The 22,106-nt window shown below is 33.6% G+C and overlaps 1 protein-coding gene across 20 annotated transcripts in view; it reads left to right on the top strand.

Moving 5' to 3' along the window:
• Window positions 1-22,106, top strand: part of LOC120426310 (RIMS-binding protein 2) — a 214,501-nt gene that overhangs the window by 117,956 nt on the left and 74,439 nt on the right. For all 20 annotated transcript variants that reach the window (XM_052710815.1, XM_052710814.1, XM_052710801.1 and 17 more), the window contains 2 exons: window positions 3,446-3,597; window positions 3,803-3,994. In XM_052710815.1, the coding sequence (XP_052566775.1) occupies window positions 3,446-3,597; window positions 3,803-3,994 (344 nt within the window). The remainder of the gene's footprint in view (window positions 1-3,445; window positions 3,598-3,802; window positions 3,995-22,106) is intronic.

Below are 22,106 nucleotides of genomic sequence, written 5' to 3' on the forward strand. Positions count from 1 at the left end.
GCCAAATCTGGCAGTCGCGTTTGAGTTGATATTCAAGTCTATGAATCCTAAGCAAAAAAAAAAATTGAAGGTGGTCCATCTTTTTTCGCCAAATTAAGAAAAAAGTCATGAAATTAAATTTCAATCGATTCATTTTTCAAAATTAATAATATGTTCACAATTTCGAATTTCATAGAGTGCAGTTATATATTCATATTATTTAATTGAAAACGGAATGATTCCTTGAAAACTTTTACAAATGACCCTTTTCTGACTTAGTTTTCAGTTCTTTATTATCTTCTATGGCTTTTAGCCGACCTATCGACGTAAAATTTCATAAAATTTTCTTCTAGATGTTGTGTCAGTTTTTTCCGAATCATTCCGATCTAAATTTATTAATATCAGATCTTGATGACCAAAATAGTATGAGAATCAGCAATTCCCCACGAAAACAGCATGATTCGAAAAAAAAGTTCTCCGATCGGGCTCAAAATTTTTCTGGGGGATCCTTAGCCGCAATAATTAGACCCGTATTTTTTTGTTTGGCCATTAGGGTGACCTACGCCGTGTTAGGGTGGTCCGAAAAATGGCAATTTTCGTCGATTTTCGCAAAAACCACTTTTTTCAAAAAATCATATCTCCGCGCCATTTCATCCGATTTTAGCTGTCCTAGACGCAAAAGAAAGATGATTAGTTTGGCTATTTGGGAAAAATAGTAAGAAGTTTCGAAAATCTAGCTTAACATTTGAAAAGGTCATATGAAAACTTAAAATGCTGTTTTGATGGTCTCGGGACCAAAGAGCCTATGTCTGAAAATATTTTTATCGGATTCCTCGGAAAATTTCACATAACATATCAAAAAATGGTGAAGTTATGTTTTCGATACTCTGAGATACGATTTTTTAAAAATAAAAACTGTGTTTTTCGACGCGCCACGCGCAAAAATTGGAAAATGACGAAAACGGGAAAAAATCGACTTTTTTCACTAAAACTGCGATAACTTTAAAATTTCAGCGATGACCTATACATGTTAGGATACTAAAATTTTCGTAATTAAAAGACGATTTTTCCCCGTTTTCGTCATTTTCCAATTTTTGCGCGTGGCGCGTCGAAAAACACAGTTTTTATTTTCAAAAAATCGTATCTCAGAGTATCGAAAACATAACTTCACCATTTTTTGATATGTTATGTGAAATTTTCCGAGAAATCCGATAAAAATATTTTCAGACATAGGCTCTTTGGTCCCGAGACCTTCAAAACAGCATTTTAAGTTTTCATATGACCTTTTCAAATGTTAGGCTAGATTTTCGAAACTTCTTACTATTTTTCCCAAATAGCCAAACTAATCACCTTTCTTTTGCGTCTAGGACAGCTAAAATCGGATGAAATGGCGCGGAGATATGATTTTTTGAAAAAAGTGGTTTTTGCGAAAATCGACGAAAATTGCCATTTTTCGGACCACCCTAACACGGCGTAGGTCACCCTAATGGCCAAACAAAAAAATACGGGTCTAATTATTTCGGCCAAGGATCCCCCAGAAAAATTTTGAGCCCGATCGGAGAACTTTTTTTTCGAATCATGCTGTTTTCGTGGGGAATTGCTGAATAACTATATATTCTAGAAATGGATAAAACTAGAGATTGCAATACTTTTCTTACTTAACTATCAATTCATATTCAAATTTAAATTATGTTTCTACAATTTAATACCATAGCATAAAAGAAAATACACGTGGTAGTAATATTGTCCTAATGCAATTTCACTAGAAGGAACAAAACCAAAGTGCATTTTACTGGCTCAAATGAGGTTTAGAAGTTCTTTTGTCGAAATAAATAGACCCCTTTATTGTCGTTTGCCAATTAGACCGCCCTAATTAGTTGAAAAAATACAATTAGTATGTTTACATTTTTCAAAAAGGTTATTTGTTATTACTCAAACTTTGATGGACTCGACTTTGTTAAAACTCTTGAAAAGTCAAGATTTTCCCAATTAGAAAGACCAGAACTGCTTTTTCTGATTCTTTGAACAACTTCTACTAAGAACAGATAAAATAAGGTCTAAATTTCCAATTTAATTTTTTTATTGAAATAAACAAATTATTAAGTAAATTATGATTTTTTTAATAAATGCTTTAAAATTGGTTTAAATTAAAAAAAAAATAAAATGATTTTGCTGGTAAGTTAATTCAATTGTTAACTTAACCTTAAATAAGTGTAAATGTTTCAAATGTTAAAAAAAAGATAATTTTCAAAAACATGTTTATTAAAGTTTGACAAATTCACATTACTAACTATAAAAAAAACTGCTCATGTTTGAAAGAATAAGTAAACACATAAAAATGTTACAAAATAATTGATGTTTTAAAGAAAGGCTAATTTCCCACAACATTTGATTGATTTATAATTAGTTTATTGAAGTCAGACAATTTCACATTAAAAACTATCAAAAGAACTGCTCATGTTTGAAAGAAAGGAAAAACACACAAAAATGTTACAAATTTGTTAATACTATAAAGAAAAAGAAAAATCCAAAACATGTTCTTTGAAGTCAGACAAATGAGAAATTGAAATCTATTAGAGAACTGCTCATGTTTGAAAGAATGTAAAAACACAAAACATGGTTACTGCATTTTTTATGTTTTAAAGAATAACTAATTTTTCAAAACTTTCTTTTGAAGTCAGGCAATTTCAATTAAAAACTATTTTAAGAACTGCTGATATTTGAAAGAATGTAAAACATACAAAAATTGTACTAATTATTGATGTTTTAAAGAATAGATGATTCTACAACACATGTTACTGATGAAGTCAGACTTTATGTATTTCGACATTATGGCATTGGACCTTTTGTCTTTTCAACTTTATTTCCTTCGACCTTTTGTTGCACATCCTAGTCTAACAATATTTGTGATTTGATTTGAACTTCTATCAACTCACTCCGGTTAACGGTACTTTTGATTTTGGATCCTCCAGATGACGAAGAAAATTTGCTTTATTCAACTTTGTAATTTAAGTTTTGATTTTAAGCCTCAAGGAAAAAAGTCGATAAAAATGGTGTGAAATGTGATTGAAACGTCAAATGTGTTGAAACGCCGTTGTTAATGTTTTTTTTTAGTTTTATGCCACTCTCTTTGTTCAAAAAGTCATTATGACTTCTAATAAAACATTGAAGAGTTTTGAATAACTATGTTTCTAGAAAAAATACAATCTTGCATGGTCAGAACATTCCGAACAGAACAGAACAGAAATGCCCTAGGTTTGAAAAAATATCAAAACTAAAAAAACGACATCACAATTTTTACTGGTAACAACGTAATTTCAAACACCGTGACGAGGACAAGCTTATCTTTTCCAAAACAAGTTAACACAACTTAAATTGTTACTTTCTGTTTTATTTTTTTTTTCTCTCTTGCGCGTGTGCGTGTTTCTATGCTGAATACATTGACCTACCCAACCCAATTGTATAGAGTGGAAGGTTCGGAAGGAGAGTTAGCGCTGTGCGCAGGTGATTATTTGTTAGTCTGGGGCAACGGTGAACCACAGGGTGGCTACCTGGATGCTGAACTGTTAGATGGTAGAAGGGGCCTCGTGCCCGCGTCCTTCGTGCAAAGATTAGTAGGTTAGTTCATTTCATATCAATCCTCCCCAAGCGTTTACTAATTATGCCTCATAATGCTGTTTGATTGTGTATGCGTGTGCGTTTCTTGTTTGAGTGAGTGTGATGATGTGTTTGAAACTGTCTTAATTCACCACCCTTAACTTCAGTAATAACATTGTTTTCTTCTCATCCCCCAACCCAACAAAAAAACCCCGGAAATCCGCAGGAGACGATTTACTCGAGTTTCATCAGGCCGTGGTGACGACGCTGCGGGACGCGGACGACGCGCCGATTATCCTCGATCCGGCGCCGCTGCCGATGGGCATTCCCCACGTGCCGCACACAAACGAAGACTTGGCGCGAATTAGCGAAGCCCACACGGACGTAGGTCAAGAGTTTGACGACGAAGCCGACACAGGTAGGAGCGAGCGGGCGATTTGCCTTCCTCACTCACTCTTTCTCTCACTCTCACTCTTCCGCTATATCTCCCTCTCTATCCCTATATCTCTTCGCTAAAAATCGCGAGAATGTAAACAAAAACACCCACCCACCCACTCACACCCACCTACCGTATCACTTGTATCTGTGTCTGTTTGATCTCCTACCTCTGGACTGTCCACCTGTTCTTTCTCTTTACTCTGTTGTTGTGGGTGGGGGCGGGAGGAGGCTCATTGGGATGAGTGTGTGTGCTTGATTATTGCTGCGGGTTGATAGTTTTTATAAATAGTTAATGAAATTTAAAAAAAAATTAAAACAATAAAAATAAAACCATGAAAAAAGTTTTGATTTCAAGTAAATTTTGTGAAACCTTTGTTATAATCATAATGAATCGTTATGTTTTACAATTGCTGCTTCATTTTCAAACTCGATTATCCGAAGTTCTACAAATAACTTCAAAAAATCGCATCATGATCTGTAATCCCAAATTAGTTGAATTCAAGTGATGATTTGAACAATTTCTTAAATTCCAAGCCACATTTTCCATCATTCTGGTACAGTCATCCCTCATATTCGGAAAAGTTTACAGATCGACCAATGTTCAAAAAATCATAGAATATCGTTAATTTAACTTAATGATTCGCTTTTACCTTCATTTGAAAGCTTTTCTTGAAATCTTTCGAATGCTGTATCGAACAACTGCAAATTTTAACTTTTATATCAAGTTTTTGAAGAAAACTTTGACCCTTGAAATCCACAAATTAGGAACACTTTTTTCATACGGATGTAAACAAACTTTGGATCTCTCCAGGAGTACATATTTGTAACATAATAATGACTTCACACACTGAAACCAATGAAACTCAAGCTTGATAACTTTTTTTGTGAAAATAATAGTTCAATTCAGGTGTTCTACAATTGTGGGAGGCACAATAACATCCCACGATTATGGAACAGGCGATTTGGAGGCAGTGTTTTGCTACTCAGTATGAAATAGTCTTGAAATGAAGTTTTTTTTAGTAGAAAAGTTCTACTTTTACTAGTGAAATAGCAAGAGAATGTCCAAATGAAGGTCCTAAAAATAGTAGGGTCGACAAACAAGCTGCATTTGGCATGCTATTGACAAATTATCACAAAAGTGTTCCGAATTTGTGGGTGTTCCGAATATGTGGGATGGCTGTATAATAGAACAATAGTTTGGAGAATTTTTAGAGTCATAACCATAGAATTTTTTTTAAGGTCCAATAAACCAAATTTTTTTTTTTGCTTTTTGGGTGTTTTTGAGACCGCTTTTAGACAGGGGATTTCAAACCGAAACATCAAAAACCCAATAAGCACATAATTTAATGTAGATTTTTTTCATCAGGCATTTTTTTATGATTAATAAAACAGTTTATTTTCTATAATATCAAGATTTTTCAAATTTGGAATATTGATATGAATTAAAAGTATTTTTTTTGCTTATATCTGAAAATTTTAAATGTGTAAAAGGCAAAGTATATAGGTATTCAAATAAAAATATTTAATTTCTGTAGAATTTAAATAATTAAATAATTTTGTTTCCATAGCAAACAGTTTTGGTGTCTATTCGAATTCAAATTATTCGATTACTTACAAAACACCATATTTTTAAGTACAGTCACATATTCTGAACACCCAAAAACTCGGAACATTTTTGTGGTAATTTGCTGGTTGGATACAAAATTCAACATTTCTTTTGACCCTACTAGTTTTTTTTTTTTTTGCTAAATACTGCTTTTCAAGACAATTTAATCAAGATCAGCATAACATGCGGTGTTCATCGTGCGAAAGGGAATTTGAGATAAGAAATTGTTAAATACGTAATTAGAGTGTCTCAATGCACTTTTGTAAGAAAATTGGTAGACATGTACATGAATCCATCGAGCATCTGTTTTCTTTGACGTCTTTGTTCTCCAGAAGATTTGTAGATTGCGTCAAAACAAAAATTTCTAATGCAAAATAATTAATTTCAATCAATTCTATTAAATAAGCAAAAAATGATTTCAAAATCCTGATTTTCAAATTAAGATTTAAAATTGAATTTTTATGTCCTCTGTGATATTATCAGTAAATAAATTCTTAGATCTGTACTTTTAAACGCTTTGAAGTACAAGTTCAAACTCTTGCCTCTTTTCGAAATATTTGAATTTCAAAATGGCGTCTTTTTCATTGTATTTAGGCTATAATTTTCGTTAAAATGGACCAATTATAATTTTTTATGAATAAAAAAGTTAATTTTAATGGGCGCTCAATAAACTCTGAACTGATAAAGCCAAAAAACTATTTTTCAAGATGCATTCAAAACAAAATAAGACTTTACTTTTCTCTGCATTACTCATAATGACAGCCCCAACCACATTTCTAAAGTAATCAAAGATTACATTAGCAAAAATTCTGAACCTCCCAAATGTCAACCTTAACCAAAGATTCCCCTATTTACCCTGATCACTGTGCAGTGTTTAAAAAATTTCTTGTGCTTTTTAGAGATATTTATGTCTTAAAATTGCTAAAACTTTTGAACAATAAGTCAAAAAAATAATTTTTTAAAAATTTGCTGTTTAGAGCTCGAAAAGTACGTCTAACTCCATTTTTCTCTAGAACCCAACCCTGAATTGCTGTGTTAGAAGACGATTTTTTTAGGGATTTGCTCTGATGGTTTTGATACAAATAATCGTTGAATGCGTAAATTTGATGTCTTCGATAAAGTTGCTTGGCAAGCCCAACAATTTTCTAAAAAATCCCAGAAATAATCCTAAAAAGCTAGATTTTATGAAAAACCCCAATCGAGAATCAACTCAATTTTGTTCCAAATTAAAAATGGCCCCTTTACATTTGCATAAAATCTTCCCAAGATATCAAAGCACCATCTTTCGGAAAATCAGTTTCCCTCTTAATTTTTGCGATCTGGATGTCAAATGGCAGAGTTAGTCATAAAATTATACGATCAAATTAATTAATGTTGAAGTTTAAAAGATTGAAAGAATTTGGTGTGAAATATGAACAAATATCTGAAATTCTTTGCAAAAAAATGCACGTTTTATATAAAAATGTTTTCAACTCCTTAAAATATGTATTGTAAAAAAAATAAAATTTCAAACGAAACATGGAAACAAAGTTGTTTTCGGTTTTTATCTTTTTTATTAATATTGAAATCTTAATGATTTTTAAGATTTGTGATCTCTTAATTTGTTACATGCAAAACGATGATCTAATGAACAAAGGATTAACTTACAAATAATTGAATTTGCACTGTGAACGGCCCGAGCGGTTTAGGCTTTCAGGATTTTTGTGATATTTACTCGTAGAGTCAAAACAGATCAGTAAACTTCACTTATCTGTATATTACACTTTTTGAAGATTACATTTTTACGGTAACACTCTCAACTTTTACGCGCACGATCACATCACTTTGCATTAAGATCTTCGTCGAGCCAGTTCTCTATGTTGAAGCCAGACTTGCCCTCCAGACCTCTTCGCCGAACCATGCCAGACCCGAACTCCTAAGTCCCTGGTGGACTCTTCACGGCGGCTAAGTCCCGGCGGACTCTTCACAGCGGCTAAGTCCCGGCGGACTCTTCACGGCGGCTAAGTCCCGGCGGACTCTTCACAGCGGCTAAGTCCCGGCGGACTCTTCACAGCGGCTAAGTCCCGGCGGACTCTTCACAGCGGCTAAGTCCCGGCGGACTGCGGCCTCCACCGCTAAGTCCGGCTGGACTGGGGCCTCTGCTACTGGTGGCTGCTGGCGGGTCCGGCTGGTCTGGGGCTTCTTCAGGATCTGGAACTGGACTGGGCTTGAGCTGGCTGGAACTGACTGGAACTAACTGCCCTCCTCAAGAATTTTGGGGTTTTTATAGTCAGTCCCCGAAAACTCTACTAAATTTTGTTCTACTAAAAGTGGTCCGTTTCGATGAGAAGCATCGATGAACCTCATGAATTAAATTATGCAGACCTCTGCAATTCTTCATGACATTCCGTATGGTGTAGTGAGTACACCTCAAAATCGGAAGTCATGGGTTCGAATCATTGTCGTGAAACTTTAAATTATGTTATTGGAATATCAAAATTATGTTCCCAAAACATTCTCAAAAATGTTGGTCAATAATGAGAAGGTCGAATTCTCCATTGAACAAACATGCCAATGAATTTGGTTAAGCCACACCCTCAATTTCCCCTGTGTAATAACATCGCACATTCATAATTGAAAGCTTAACCATTTTTTTGATTGCCTAACAATTGGCGAAATTTAATAAAGGGCTTTTCAGGTGAGGATGACTCATGATCCACACCTGTACATAAGCTTAATTATTTGTCGCGCAACGCGAGTCGACGGGTTGAATTATTTATGCTTGCGTAAGCGCGCATGGTCAGAACTGTGGTGAGGTTCGAAAAATGGACAAATTTAATGATTTAAATTTGAGGTCGTTGCATTCCCCCACACTTACCAGCTAGATGTTTGTATTCTTGAAAAGCATTAAGAACATCTATCGAAAGTTATTTGTAGGTTGAAATAATATTTCCAAAGTCAATAATTTAAATTGTGTAAAAATTACTTTGCAAAAATTCATAAAAAGATACTTTAATGGCTGGCTATAAAAAAAAATGATTTAAAAAAAATGGTTCGGGTAATCTCCCCCACACTTATCAGCTAGATGATCGTCTGAAAGAAATGATCATCTATGGAAAGAATATTGTCGGGTGTAGTGATCGCGCGGTTTACAATTTGTTCTTCTTGTGTTTTCTTGTAAATTGTTCTATAATTATACTTGCTCTTTTGATTTTTCTCTTGTAAGATTATTTTCATTACTTTTTTGATCTTCTGTCCTGTTAAAGACTTGAATTACTTTTTTGAACTTCTCTTGTTAACATATTTTGGTTGAAACTGATTTAAATAAACTTGCATTGAAATTACTTTTCATTATCTCTCCTAAAAAAATCGTTGCATTTTTCCCACTGTAAGCAAAATATGTTGTTGTTGTAGAACTGTGTTGATCGGCTGGTTGTTATCGTCGTCGTCTTCCATCAAAATCGTCTCTATCGTGAGGCTATTCATTCCACAGTGACTTGGTCAATTGATCAGTTTTCGAGGCTAAGGTGTTGAATTTCGTCGATTAGTGCAATTGTCGTTTCCATCATGAATTATGCTTCATAACTCAACTGTGAGTTGACTGTGGTCAATTTTGAGAGTGCATTGACTTTTCACTTGCTGAGTATTGTGAATTGTTCGTAAATCCAGTATTTTTGTCCAAAATTGACTTTTCCAGTTGCTTTGTGTCTTTGACAATCTCAAATTATTGACATCGGTTGATGTAATTCTTTTTTCCAATGTTTAGGAAATGTTGTTTGTCCAAAATTGTCTTTTCGTGTAATTTGCAACTTTGGCTTTTGTAAATTAATGACATCGGATGATGTTATCCTTTGTTTATCATGATCTTCTCCTTTTCAATAGTTTCAGACGTGCAGTATGATCTCAACTTGCATTTTTGTTCCATAATTGATGTTTCGCATTTCAATCATCTTTACTTCGCTTAATTCCACATTTCGATTTAGTAATTTGTTTTACGTGAATGTCTCGTTACTAAACTTGCGTTTTAATTCGACTTGATCCTCATTGATATGACCTTTTACAACAACATCAACACCGTTACCTGTTCAACCTCCCGCATGACTTTGCCACTCACCATCTTGCCATCACAAACTACTGCATACGAACACGTAGAACTTCTCAGCATACGAACGCGTCGATCATCCTTGTGTTTCGTCTCCCGTCTCTGCTATATTTTGATTCAGTTTTTTAGTTTTGTTTCTCCCACACAAATTTCTTACTTGTTTTCTTAGCATGAACAATATTTAATAATTTTCAGGAATCTATCAGAATCTATATGAAATTTAAATTTACTTTATTTAATTTCTGTGCAAAATTTAAATTTAAATTTACTTACAATCTTATAAATCTTGTTGATATTTTTTTTTATGAAATCAGTTCTATTATTTTTAATACAAAAAAAAATCATTTCTAATCGACTATTATTTTTATACTTGAATAAAAAATTTACTCCATAAAGTTTTTCATTGATCTATACATCCTATCATCTTGTCATTGCAAAACTGCGTATGTTAAAATATCCTTTCTGTTATTCCAACTTTTTATGAAATCTGTATGTCATTCAGTGTTTTCAAATCTGCTACACTCATTCAGTCTATTTGTTAATTTGAGCAATTCGCAATAAAATGTTGAATTTGCAAGAAAATTTGTTGGTTCAATTTTCAGTCTAATGATAATGTTCTGATTTTTTTTTTTCCCTCTGAATTTTATCAGTTTAAAGGTGTTTTCCCTTGAAGCGTTATTTTATCCCTTCAAAATCCCTTGAAGCATTATTTATCCCTTGATTTTCCCTTGAAGCATTATTTATCCATTCCCTTTAATTATCATTTGACTATCCCCGTAAAGTGCAAATGTTTTGAAACGTTTTAACATATTGAATCCCCCCATGGATTACAACTGTTTTGAAGCTATATTCGACATAAAACTCTCCCCATAGAGTACAATTGTCTACTTTTTAATCCCTTTGGCGTTGCTTTATCAGTTTATGTATCCCTAGATCGGAACTTTTACCATCCTTTCCGATCTTTTTAGATTCCTCACGATGTACTCACAAATTTTACCCTTTCTTGAGCTGTAGTCCATATTCGTCTTTGCAAGCGTCTTTCCTGATATTGTTGTCTTCTTGATCGTCTTCCAATGGTTTCCTGTAAATCCTTCGTATAAGCATATAACATTCTGAAAATAAATTCTTAATACTTTGTTAAGTAAATTATAAAACACATGTTTACATTCAACATTCATTCTGGGGCGCGCCTCCCTTGTCCAATTATTCTCACACACATTCTTACTTGCATACATGTTGTTTTGAAACATTTAATAATCACACCATCTTCATTTGCTTGTCGTTGAAATTTCGTTATTGTTCAGTCCGTTTGATTTGTTTTTATTTGTAGTTAAAAATTGCGTCATTGTTTTTCTAATACCCTGTTAACCCATTTTAGCTCAATTAAGTATGTTCCCAAAATTGCAACCCATCAGCTTCTTAATTGTTTTAACGTGTTTCATCACTGCTTCATTATTATGTTTATATTTGATCATAATCGCTTCACGTGTTTTTTCAAAAAAAAAAAAAATGTATAAACTCAGTACTGGTATTTTTCTTAATCTGTTTCTTGTTTAAACCCCATCAATTCAATCATTTATAAAAATTATCTTTCATCCCCAATTCATAACATTCTTGTTTGCGCATTTTTTTTGATAATAATCATTCATATTTTGTTTAACTCAACATTAATTCATTTATCATATCAAATCAATCATATATTCTTTTTTCATGTTTATTTTTCTGTATAAAAAAAATCGGTAATTATAACACATTTGATTGATTCATTTAGTTCTCTTGATAACAATCGTTTTTTTTTTCTAATTCATTAATCATATCAATTCAATAAGTTTTCTATTATTATTTTTATTATTTTTTCAATATACATGAATAATCCCGTGTGTTAAAAATAAATATTTTCATTCATTGTAGTCTTTAGATATTAATCGTTTATGATACTATGTCATTCATTGCATAAATCACTTATTTTTTTACTTTATTTTAATTGTACTGTAATTGTCACTTCAAAATATTTTTCTTGTATTGGAGCATTTAATTTTAAATTATGTTAATTGTATATTGTTAAAAACATGTTAAATGTATTTTAATACGAGTAAATTCTGAACTATCATTTAGTGTTATGTTAATCATTATATTTTCTTAGTCTATTATTATGTACATCTTCAAATTTGTTTCCATTTTTAATAGTGGTCGTTTGATCGCTGTTAAATTTAACGATATCATAAGGGCCTCGCCACTTATTTTGTAACTTTTGACCAATTCCTGTTTGTACCATTTGTACCAAAACTCTATCTCCCCACATTGGTACCCAATCATTTGTCTTTTTGTCATAAATTTCCTTTCTCTTTTCTTTTGACAATATTAAGTTGTTTCTAGCAGTTTCATGAGCATCCTTGAATATATCTTTCATTGAACAAATATAGTCGTCATAATTTAAATCTGAATCATTGATTTTATAAATTGTGCTTGGTATTGTAGCTTTTCTTCCATACAAAAGTTCATAGGGAGAATATCCCGTTGATGAATTTTCTGTAGTGTTGTATTCAAACATAAAATATGGTATTAATTCATCCCAACATTGTGGATCTTTGCCAATAAAATTTCGTAAATAAACTTTGAATTCTCTGTTTGATCTCTCAACTAAATTAGCTTGAGGATGATATGCACTTGTAACGATCTTTTTAATGTGTAATATTTTGCATGTATGTTGCAATAATTTGCTTACAAAGTTTGTACCTCGATCGGTTACAACTTCTTTAGGAGCTCCAAATTTACAAACAAAGTTTTCAACAAATGTTCTAGCAACAGTAGTACTTTCTTGATTTTCCATGGGAGCTACAATCAAAAATCTTGTTAAATCATCTTGCATCACAAGTCCACAATTGTTTCCATTATTAGAAATTGGTAACATAACCACATCCATATAAATTTTATCAAAGGGTTCATACGATGTTGTTGTAATTTTCATTGGCATCTTATTTGCTGGCCATATTTTATTCTTTTGACAAGAATCACATTGCTTTACATAATTCAAAACATCTCTTCGCATATTTTCCCATGTAAAAAGAGGACTCATTCTTTTTATCATTCGTTTACCTCCGATATGACCACCCAACGGTGCGTCGTGAAAATCTTTAAGCACTTGATCTCTGTCTTCTGGCTTTACATAAATTCGTTCATTTTCTGTTACATATAGTGTAAATGACTTTGAAAGTTTCATTGCAAAAAATCGTAATAAGTTTAGTTCCAACTCTGTTTTAAATATTCTATGAGAAATAATTTGTATAACTGATGCATCTTTAGCAAAATCAGGATAATCTTTAAAGCTTTTAAATAAACCATCGAAAAATTCTTCATTCTTAACTGCTGAACGATATGTTCCATTCAAAATTAAACCCCAAATTTTCTTTTGCGGGAATACAAATATATTTTCATTGGTGTAATCCTTAATACCATGTGGAAGGTCAATGTATTTACTCAATTCTTTGTGTACCGTAACACTGTTTAGTATCATAAATGTAGCTTCGGCTTGTTCAAATGGTATAATATTTTTAGAAAATTTTAAAACGTTAAAATTGATATCTGTATCTTGGAAATCTTTGTAGGTAAATGTTTTATCGTTGCTATCATCGTCATTATCTAAATTTATGTCAATTTGTTGAAGTCCATTCATATTATTATTCCAATTAGTATTGTTTCTAGATGAATTCTGTCTGTTTGGAGTATTTGTTGAGTTTTGATTATCTGAAATATTTTGTCTATTTTGTTTTGCTTGTTGACGAGTTGTAATTGCTACTAATTTTGATGCTTGTTTATCATCTGCATGATCTTCATCATTATTTAAACGTGAGAGAAAATCTGCAACCACATTTTCCTTTCCTTGCTTGTAACGAATTTCACATCCAATGCCTTGGATTTTCAAACGAAGCTTTGTCAACGTTGGTGAAGTTTCCTTCAAATGCCATAGAGCTACCAACGGCCTATGATCTGTGTAAACGATAAAATCTAGGTTATAAATAAAATGTTTGAAGTGGTCTACTGCCCAAACAATAGCAAGTAGTTCCTTCTCAATAGTAAAATAGTTTCTTTCAGCCCCGATAAGCGCACGACTTGCGTAAGCGATGGGGTGATCATTTGACTTCTCATTAGTAAGAACTGCTCCGATAGCATAATCGCTAGCATCAGTTGTCAAAACAAATTTGTCATTGTAGTTCGGTCTAACTAAAACTGGTTCTGAAATTAAATAGTTCTTTAATTCTTCAAAAGCATTTTCACATTCTTCTGTCCAAATAAATTTCACATTTTTCTTTAATAATGCATTAAGTGGCTTACGTTTATCTGCAATGTTTGGAATAAATTTTCCATAAAAATTAACAGTTCCCAAAAATGATCTCACATTTTTAATCGTCTGCGGCCTTTTCATGTTTTTGATTGTATCAATATTTTCACTAGTTGGTCGAATCCCTTCTTCACTAATAATATGACCTAAATATCTGACTTCTTTGTGTAAAATTTTACATTTTGATGGTTCAACTTTTAAATTATGTTCATGTAATGCATTCAAAACTTTATATAAATTTTCATTGTGTTCTTCGATAGTTCTACCGAATACAATAATATCATCCAAATATACAAACGCATTAACTGGTTGTATTTCATAAATAAGTGTGAATGTAAATTTTTGAAATGTTGATGGACTATTTTTCAGTCCCATTGGCATTCTTAAAAATTTATAATGTCCTAGAAATGTTGAAAAAGCGGTTTTCGCAGCATCCTTTGGGTTGATTGGGATTTGATAAAATCCTGATTTCAAGTCAATAGTTGAGAAATATCGAGCTTCTCCAATACTGTCCAAAATTTCGCTAATAAGCGGTATAGGATACACAAATGGTTTAGTAATTGTATTTAGGTCTCGAAAATCCACTACAATTCTGTAGCGTTTGTTGCCTTCGGCGTCTAAGTCTTTCTTTGGGATGCATAATACCGGTGCATTCCACGGACTTTTACTTGGGCGTATTATCCCTAATTTTAGCATTTCTTCCACTTGTTCTTCTACGTGTTTCTTGGTGGCTTCAGGAAATCTATATTGTCTTTTGTTAATTGGAATTTCAGTTGTTGTCTCAATATCGTGCATGGTTAAATTGGTATAAGTCAACTCGTCACCCTCTAAATAAAATATTTCATTAAAATCATGCAAAATATTATTAATTTCTTGATTGATATCACCTTTCAAGTGGTCTGTTTTAACCAATTCATAAATTTTTCTCATTCTGTCGTTGCCTGTAAGTTTTTCATGCTTCATGTTTTCAATCACATCATAATCCCGATCATTTTCTAAATTCATCTCTTTTTGGTAATCTTGGTTATCATCATCAATTTCAATTTGATCGTCATAATAATCTTCAATGCACGGTTGAATTTTGCCATTACGGCCATTGTCATAATCATAATTATTTTCATTATTTTTATCATAATTTGTATTAAAATTGTCATAACTATTTGCTCCAATACCTGTCATATTTACTTTGTTTATATTTTCAATGTCATTGATTCTAAATAAATTGGTCATTTCATGATTATTATATTGCATATTATTTGTGTCAGGCGTTCGTAAAACTATGTTGTCGAAACTTTGACTAATATATAAGGTGTATTTCTTTAGAAAATGTGCTCCAAGAATTGCAACATCAGCAAAATGCTTCAAAATGTAAAACTTTTCCTCGTATTTTGAATTTCCTATCAATAAAATCATATTTACAGATCCTACTGTATCTTCTGCTATTCCATGAACTCCTCTAATGGAAATTCTATCGTTGAAATCAATGTTAGTTAAACGCATATTACTAACCACATCCCATCTTACAAAATTGTTACATGATGCGGAGTCAATTATAAATTTGTGAAATTTTGTTGGCCTTGCCAAGGTAGCAATATTTGCATAAAATATTGAATCATTATTGAAATTGATTTTTAATGTTTCATGTGGTGGAATGTATTCGTTAAATTGCAGTTTAAAATTATTTGGAATTTGATTTTTATTGCGTCGACTATTTGTATAAGTTCGTTTTAAAGTGCTCTTTGCAGTATTCGTTTTATAACATTCATAAAATTTGTTAGCTTGATAATTATTTCTTTGAAAATTTTTTTTTATTTTTATTGTTCCTGAAATTTCTGAATTTTCTGTCAAAATTAGGGTTTGAATTTTCAGTACTAGCAAGTAACCTTTGTTCGAGAGTTCTTAAAGACTCTCTGTCAATTCGTTCATTTTCTAAAAATTCTAGCAAATTTTCCAACTTCATATGACGGTTATTAGTGGCAATTGCTTTGATTTCATTATTTATAATTCCAACTATAAAGTGGCTTTTTAAGCAATAAGCTGTAAATGAATTTTCATTGTAACTTTGATCAATTTTTATGATTTCGTATTTTATGTCAAGAACTCTTCCTGCATATGATTTAAATGATTCATCCCGTCCTTGTTTCAGAGTTTCAATTTGTTCAATTATGCTACCAAAAGTAGTTTTGATACCAAACTCTCTAATTAAATTTGCCTTGGTTTCTTCCCAAGTGCTTGCATAAATTCGGTTAATACGTGCTGCTGCTTTAAATTTTAGTTTCATAAAAACAATATTTAAAAATTTACTCTGATCTTCGCCTTCAGGAATTTGATCAGCATAATAATCTATTAATATTAAAAATTGCTCCAGTGAGTCTAATGACCCATCAAATTCTGGAATAAGCTGGATTAAATCCGTCATCTCCAAATTCGCCATCTTTAACGGTGCACATCAACAAGAGCTTTTGCACCAAGATTTTTGTTACAGATATTTTAGTATTTTCGAAACTACGGGAACTATCGATATAATGTTTTATTCATCCCCTAAAGTACTGTCTACTAAGTGATTTACAACAAAATTTGCCTGTTTTTACAATCAGATTTGTGCAGGATTGGGTCCGTAAGTTTGTCAATTTTGGCATAAGAAGACAACAACTTCCTTGGTTGCTGTGCACCCTTTTAAGCGTGTTTTTAACTATTTACATCAAATTTCGGTATAACTTTTGTTTACTCACCCTAAACTGCCAGATTTCCATGGTCGTCTTCTTGGGTGTCCGATGCGGCCGAATTTCGTCTCCAGTTGATCCAGATGATCTCGTCATTGTTGAATCCCTAGTGTTGTCCATCGTTGGCCGGTTTTGAAATTTTCGATGCTTCTGCCATTGGTCGAGCCCGTTTTGGTTCCATCTCGTACTGCTGCACATTTGCTTCCATCTTAGAACTCCTCACATAACATTTTCTTCAATTTAACGTTTTTTTTACACTATTTTAACTGTTTGTTACTTCGCGAAATCATTTTGTTCATTAATTTGCACACATAGTCACATTTTCAACTCTCGGTTTTGTCCAATCAAAATGGCGTGTCCAAACACACACAGCGTTGCTTTCCGCTAGTCACCACCTGAACGGCCCGTGCGGTTTAGGCTTTCAGGATTTTTGTGATATTTACTCGTAGAGTCAAAACAGATCAGTAAACTTCACTTATCTGTATATTACACTTTTTGAAGATTACATTTTTGCGGTAACACGCTTAACTTTTACGCGCACGATCACATCACTTTGCATTAAGATCTTCGTCGAGCCAGTTCTCTATGTTGAAGCCAGACTTGCCCTCCAGACCTCTTCGCCGAACCATGCCAGACCCGAACTCCTAAGTCCCTGGTGGACTCTTCACGGCGGCTAAGTCCCGGCGGACTCTTCACAGCGGCTAAGTCCCGGCGGACTCTTCACGGCGGCTAAGTCCCGGCGGACTCTTCACAGCGGCTAAGTCCCGGCGGACTCTTCACAGCGGCTAAGTCCCGGCGGACTCTTCACAGCGGCTAAGTCCCGGCGGACTGCGGCCTCCACCGCTAAGTCCGGCTGGACTGGGGCCTCTGCTACTGGTGGCTGCTGGCGGGTCCGGCTGGTCTGGGGCTTCTTCAGGATCTGGAACTGGACTGGGCTTGAGCTGGCTGGAACTGACTGGAACTAACTGCCCTCCTCAAGAATTTTGGGGTTTTTATAGTCAGTCCCCGAAAACTCTACTAAATTTTGTTCTACTAAAAGTGGTCCGTTTCGATGAGAAGCATCGATGAACCTCATGAATTAAATTATGCAGACCTCTGCAATTCTTCATGACATTCCGTATGGTGTAGTGAGTACACCTCAAAATCGGAAGTCATGGGTTCGAATCATTGTCGTGAAACTTTAAATTATGTTATTGGAATATCAAAATTATGTTCCCAAAACATTCTCAAAAATGTTGGTCAATAATGAGAAGGTCGAATTCTCCATTGAACAAACATGCCAATGAATTTGGTTAAGCCACACCCTCAATTTCCCCTGTGTAATAACATCGCACATTCATAATTGAAAGCTTAACCATTTTTTTGATTGCCTAACAATTGGCGAAATTTAATAAAGGGCTTTTCAGGTGAGGATGACTCATGATCCACACCTGTACATAAGCTTAATTATTTGTCGCGCAACGCGAGTCGACGGGTTGAATTATTTATGCTTGCGTAAGCGCGCATGGTCAGAACTGTGGTGAGGTTCGAAAAATGGACAAATTTAATGATTTAAATTTGAGGTCGTTGCAACTGTTTAACTGAGCTATTAAATAACAAAGTCATTTCAAAACTGCTCTCAATTAAAGCAGACGCAAATCACATTCCCCCACCGAAATTACTTCATTCGAGAACCCAAGAGGTCATAAACACCCGCTTCGACAATAAAAAGCACAATCAATTACAATGGCCTTGTTTCAAAAGAGGGGGGGCACACAAACGCAAAAACTATCCTACCACGTACAACAATAAAAGTCGCAATAATCAAGCACAACGCGATGAGACTCCTCCCAAAACCACGCTACAACAACACAACTCGGCGCTGTCGTCTGTAAATTTGTATGAAACTCCCAGAGAAGCTACTCTCCAAACAACAACAGCAACAACAACAGCAACAGCACTTTTCCTGCACCAGCACCACCAGCAACAACAACAAAAATAACAAAATCAACAAAAGCAAAAAAATGGCAAAGCGAGAGAAGACACATCGTGACATATGGATTTGGGGGGGGAGGGTGAACTGAACATGCCAAAAAACACCCACTGACACATTACCCGCATAATTCTCCATTCCAGTCAGTCTGTGCCAACCAGCCTGTGTGTCTGTGTGTGCGTGTGTATTCAGTAGAGAGTAATTTGTGTATGTTTGTGTGTGTGTGTGTCTGACTCATTTGTCCTTATTTATATCAGGAGTCCGGGTGGAATTACTGTACAAGACAAGTTGGCCAAGTGGCTTCTCGTCAAGGTTTATGCTGCTCGATCTATATTCCAAACTCCCCATTTTGGTTAAGGGGACGTCGTCATCCTCTTTCCTGCCTCTTGAGGTTCGCCAATTTTGGTGGTGAACCGGATTCAAATGAGGTGTTCCCACTTTTAGTTACCAATTGGTGTCCTGGTTAGCAAGCAAGGCTCTGAAGCGGATGATTTACGATTTGCAATGCGGATTCTTGATGCTTTATTAGACGGACACGGGGGTAAGCTGGGGAGGTTATTGACGATGGAGATTTTTGGTAGATTTTCTTTGGACAAACAACTATGCGTTTCCATTTTTTTTTAATATGTTTAAACGAAATACATTTTTTGTTATTGAAAGTCGATTTTTTGGTACTCAAAAAAGTGCAGGTCATCGCTAGAATTTTAATGTTATCGCAATTTTAGCGAAAAAATAGTTTTTTTTTGCCGTTTTCGTAATTTTTCCGCACTTGGCGCGTTGAAAACCCCAGTTTTTATTTTCAAAAAATGATATCCCGAATTCCCTAGAAATTCACTGAAAATATTTTCAGACATGGCAAACTCACACAGCAGTTGCCCCAACCCATCTTCGGTTTGCGTGAAACTTTGTCCTAATGGGTAATTTTGGCCCTTGATCACGAATCTAAGCTCCATTTTTCGATATCTCGTGACGGAGGGGCGGTACGATCATTTTTATTTTTAAACACGCAAAAAAAATACTTGTTTATCAATAGATTATAGCCTATTTTCATCGAAAAAAACAAAAAAATGTTTTAAAATCTATGCCATTTTCCGTTACTCAACTGTTAAAAAAATTAAACAAGTAATATCATGAGAAATTTCATGTATTTTTGGAATCTGCAATAGCCGAGAAGAGTGATTATTTCATTTAGACTTTTTTTTTTCATTTTATAATTCAGTGTTTTTTTGCAGAGCAGAAAATAAAAAAAAATAACAACAAAAGTGGTTTGCTTATAGACGGGCTATCGCGATTTTAAGAAAAAAAGTTTTTGACAACAATTACATTACTTGTTTCGTCGTTTATGTCTGTCGCGTGTGTCTTTGAACGGCCATGATCGACGCAGAAACTTTTTCAAAACTTTTTTTTCGTAAAATCGCGATAGCTTGGTTACAAACAGCCCCTTCTGTTTTTTTTATTGTCTGCTCTACAATTCTATACAACATAACTACATTGTTAAAAATAACCCAGAAGAGCCACAAAAAATTTCAAGATAAACAATTTTGTTGCAAATGAAAAATACGCTTCTAGGTTATTATTTGTAATTGCAATTTTATTTGTCTACGATATCCTGTTAGTCAGACTTTTTATTACTTGTTGATATGTTCCTTAAGGACTAAAAAAGGCATATTTTGCGCTAGAGTTAAAGATGGTGCATAATCTGGTACCAGATTTTTTGAAAAAAAAATGTGATTTCAAAATATATTTTTTGCAATTCCGTCGTGAAACTACTTACTTTTCCTGTCATTCTTGAACGACGAAATAGCCTACTTTTCTGTACCAAAAATAACAGAATCGAATAGCAACACTTTTCAAAATAAATGCTGAAAAGTTCTACTTTTCAGCACTGAAATGGGTGCTGAAAAGTTGAACTTTTCAGCACTTGTTTCGAAAAGTAACACTTTTCAACATTTTTTTGATTTAAACGATTTATTGACAAAATACATGAAAATTCGACTTAAAATTTCACTCAATGGGTGTTTTCGAAATTGCAAAAAATGTTGTATGGAACTCGTTGCAAAACTTGATTTTTTCAGCACTCGTCGTATTTATGCAACTCGGTGAACCTCGTTGGATAAATGTACGACTCGTGCTGAAAAAATCATCTTTTTGCAACTTGTTGCATAAACTACTATTTAGATGCATAATCAAATTTGCAATCAAAAACATCCTTCTTAAATATTTTTTCGGAAAAGTGTGCCGTTTTGAAGTTGCATTTAGAGGTGAAAACATTTTCCAAAAGCTAAAGTTATCCTAGAATTTGAATTTATGGACATTATTGATACTGTTGGTTGATTCTAGCCTCTTTAAGTTTACATTTAGAGAAAAGTTATTTTGTCTCAGTGTCATCCAATTAGTACTAATTTTTAACTCGTGATATCTCGGAAACTATTGGTGTACTATTCAATGCAGGAAATTAAAATCTAGTTTTTCTTTGTAACGAAATGATTCAAACTTTAAAAATTTAACCTGTTATTTGGTAATGTCGAAAATGATTGTTTTCAGCCCTATGAAAACGTTTCTCGTTATGATTAAAAAAAAAAACAAATTATTTTATAAAAATGAGCAGAAAATTTTACAAAAGTTTAATTCTTAGCATTTTGCATCTGTGTATTTTTTTTGAGAAAATTGATGAATAAATCTGATATTGGGCATCATGAAAAAGGGCTTTTTCCCGACATTTTCTGGTGAAAATCGTAATATTTCGTCTAGGGGTCTAAGAGCAACTTTTTTTTGAAGATTTTTATACCATTTTATAGGACATCCATCAAATTTCTTATAAATAAGCCGAATATGCCTTGAGACAATCTAAAATTCATATTTCATCAATATAGTTGACCTTCAATAAAAACTTTCTGAAACCACATTTCTGACTAAATTTGAGATTACCCCACAATAAAAACTGGAAGAACCGAGACGACCAAATAAAAATATATTCTTTGTACAATTTGTCATGGTAGTATAGCAGCATATTAAGATATTGCCCAGATTCAAGTTAACATACAGCTTTAAATAATGCTAAACTTAAGAGCGAGTCCACGAACAGGGCATACCCCTTTGTATGGGACGTCGTTTGGACCTCACCAATCTGCCTGAAATTTTCAGGGGTTGTTTGTACATATAAAACTAGCATCTGGACAAAATATGAGCACTCTAGGTCAACGGGAAGTGGGGCAAATCGGGACACAAAGTTTAAAGGTTCAAAAACGTCAAAAATCTTAAAAAGGCTATAACTTAGGCAAAATTCAATTAAATTTCAAAATTCAAAATGCATCTGAAAGGGCTCAAAAAATGCAACAAAATGCAGGGTAGAGCATCCCGATTGGTTAAAT

This window comes from Culex pipiens, chromosome 3 (genome assembly GCF_016801865.2).
Source record: "Culex pipiens pallens isolate TS chromosome 3, TS_CPP_V2, whole genome shotgun sequence".
Classification (NCBI taxonomy): Eukaryota; Metazoa; Arthropoda; class Insecta; order Diptera; family Culicidae; genus Culex; species Culex pipiens.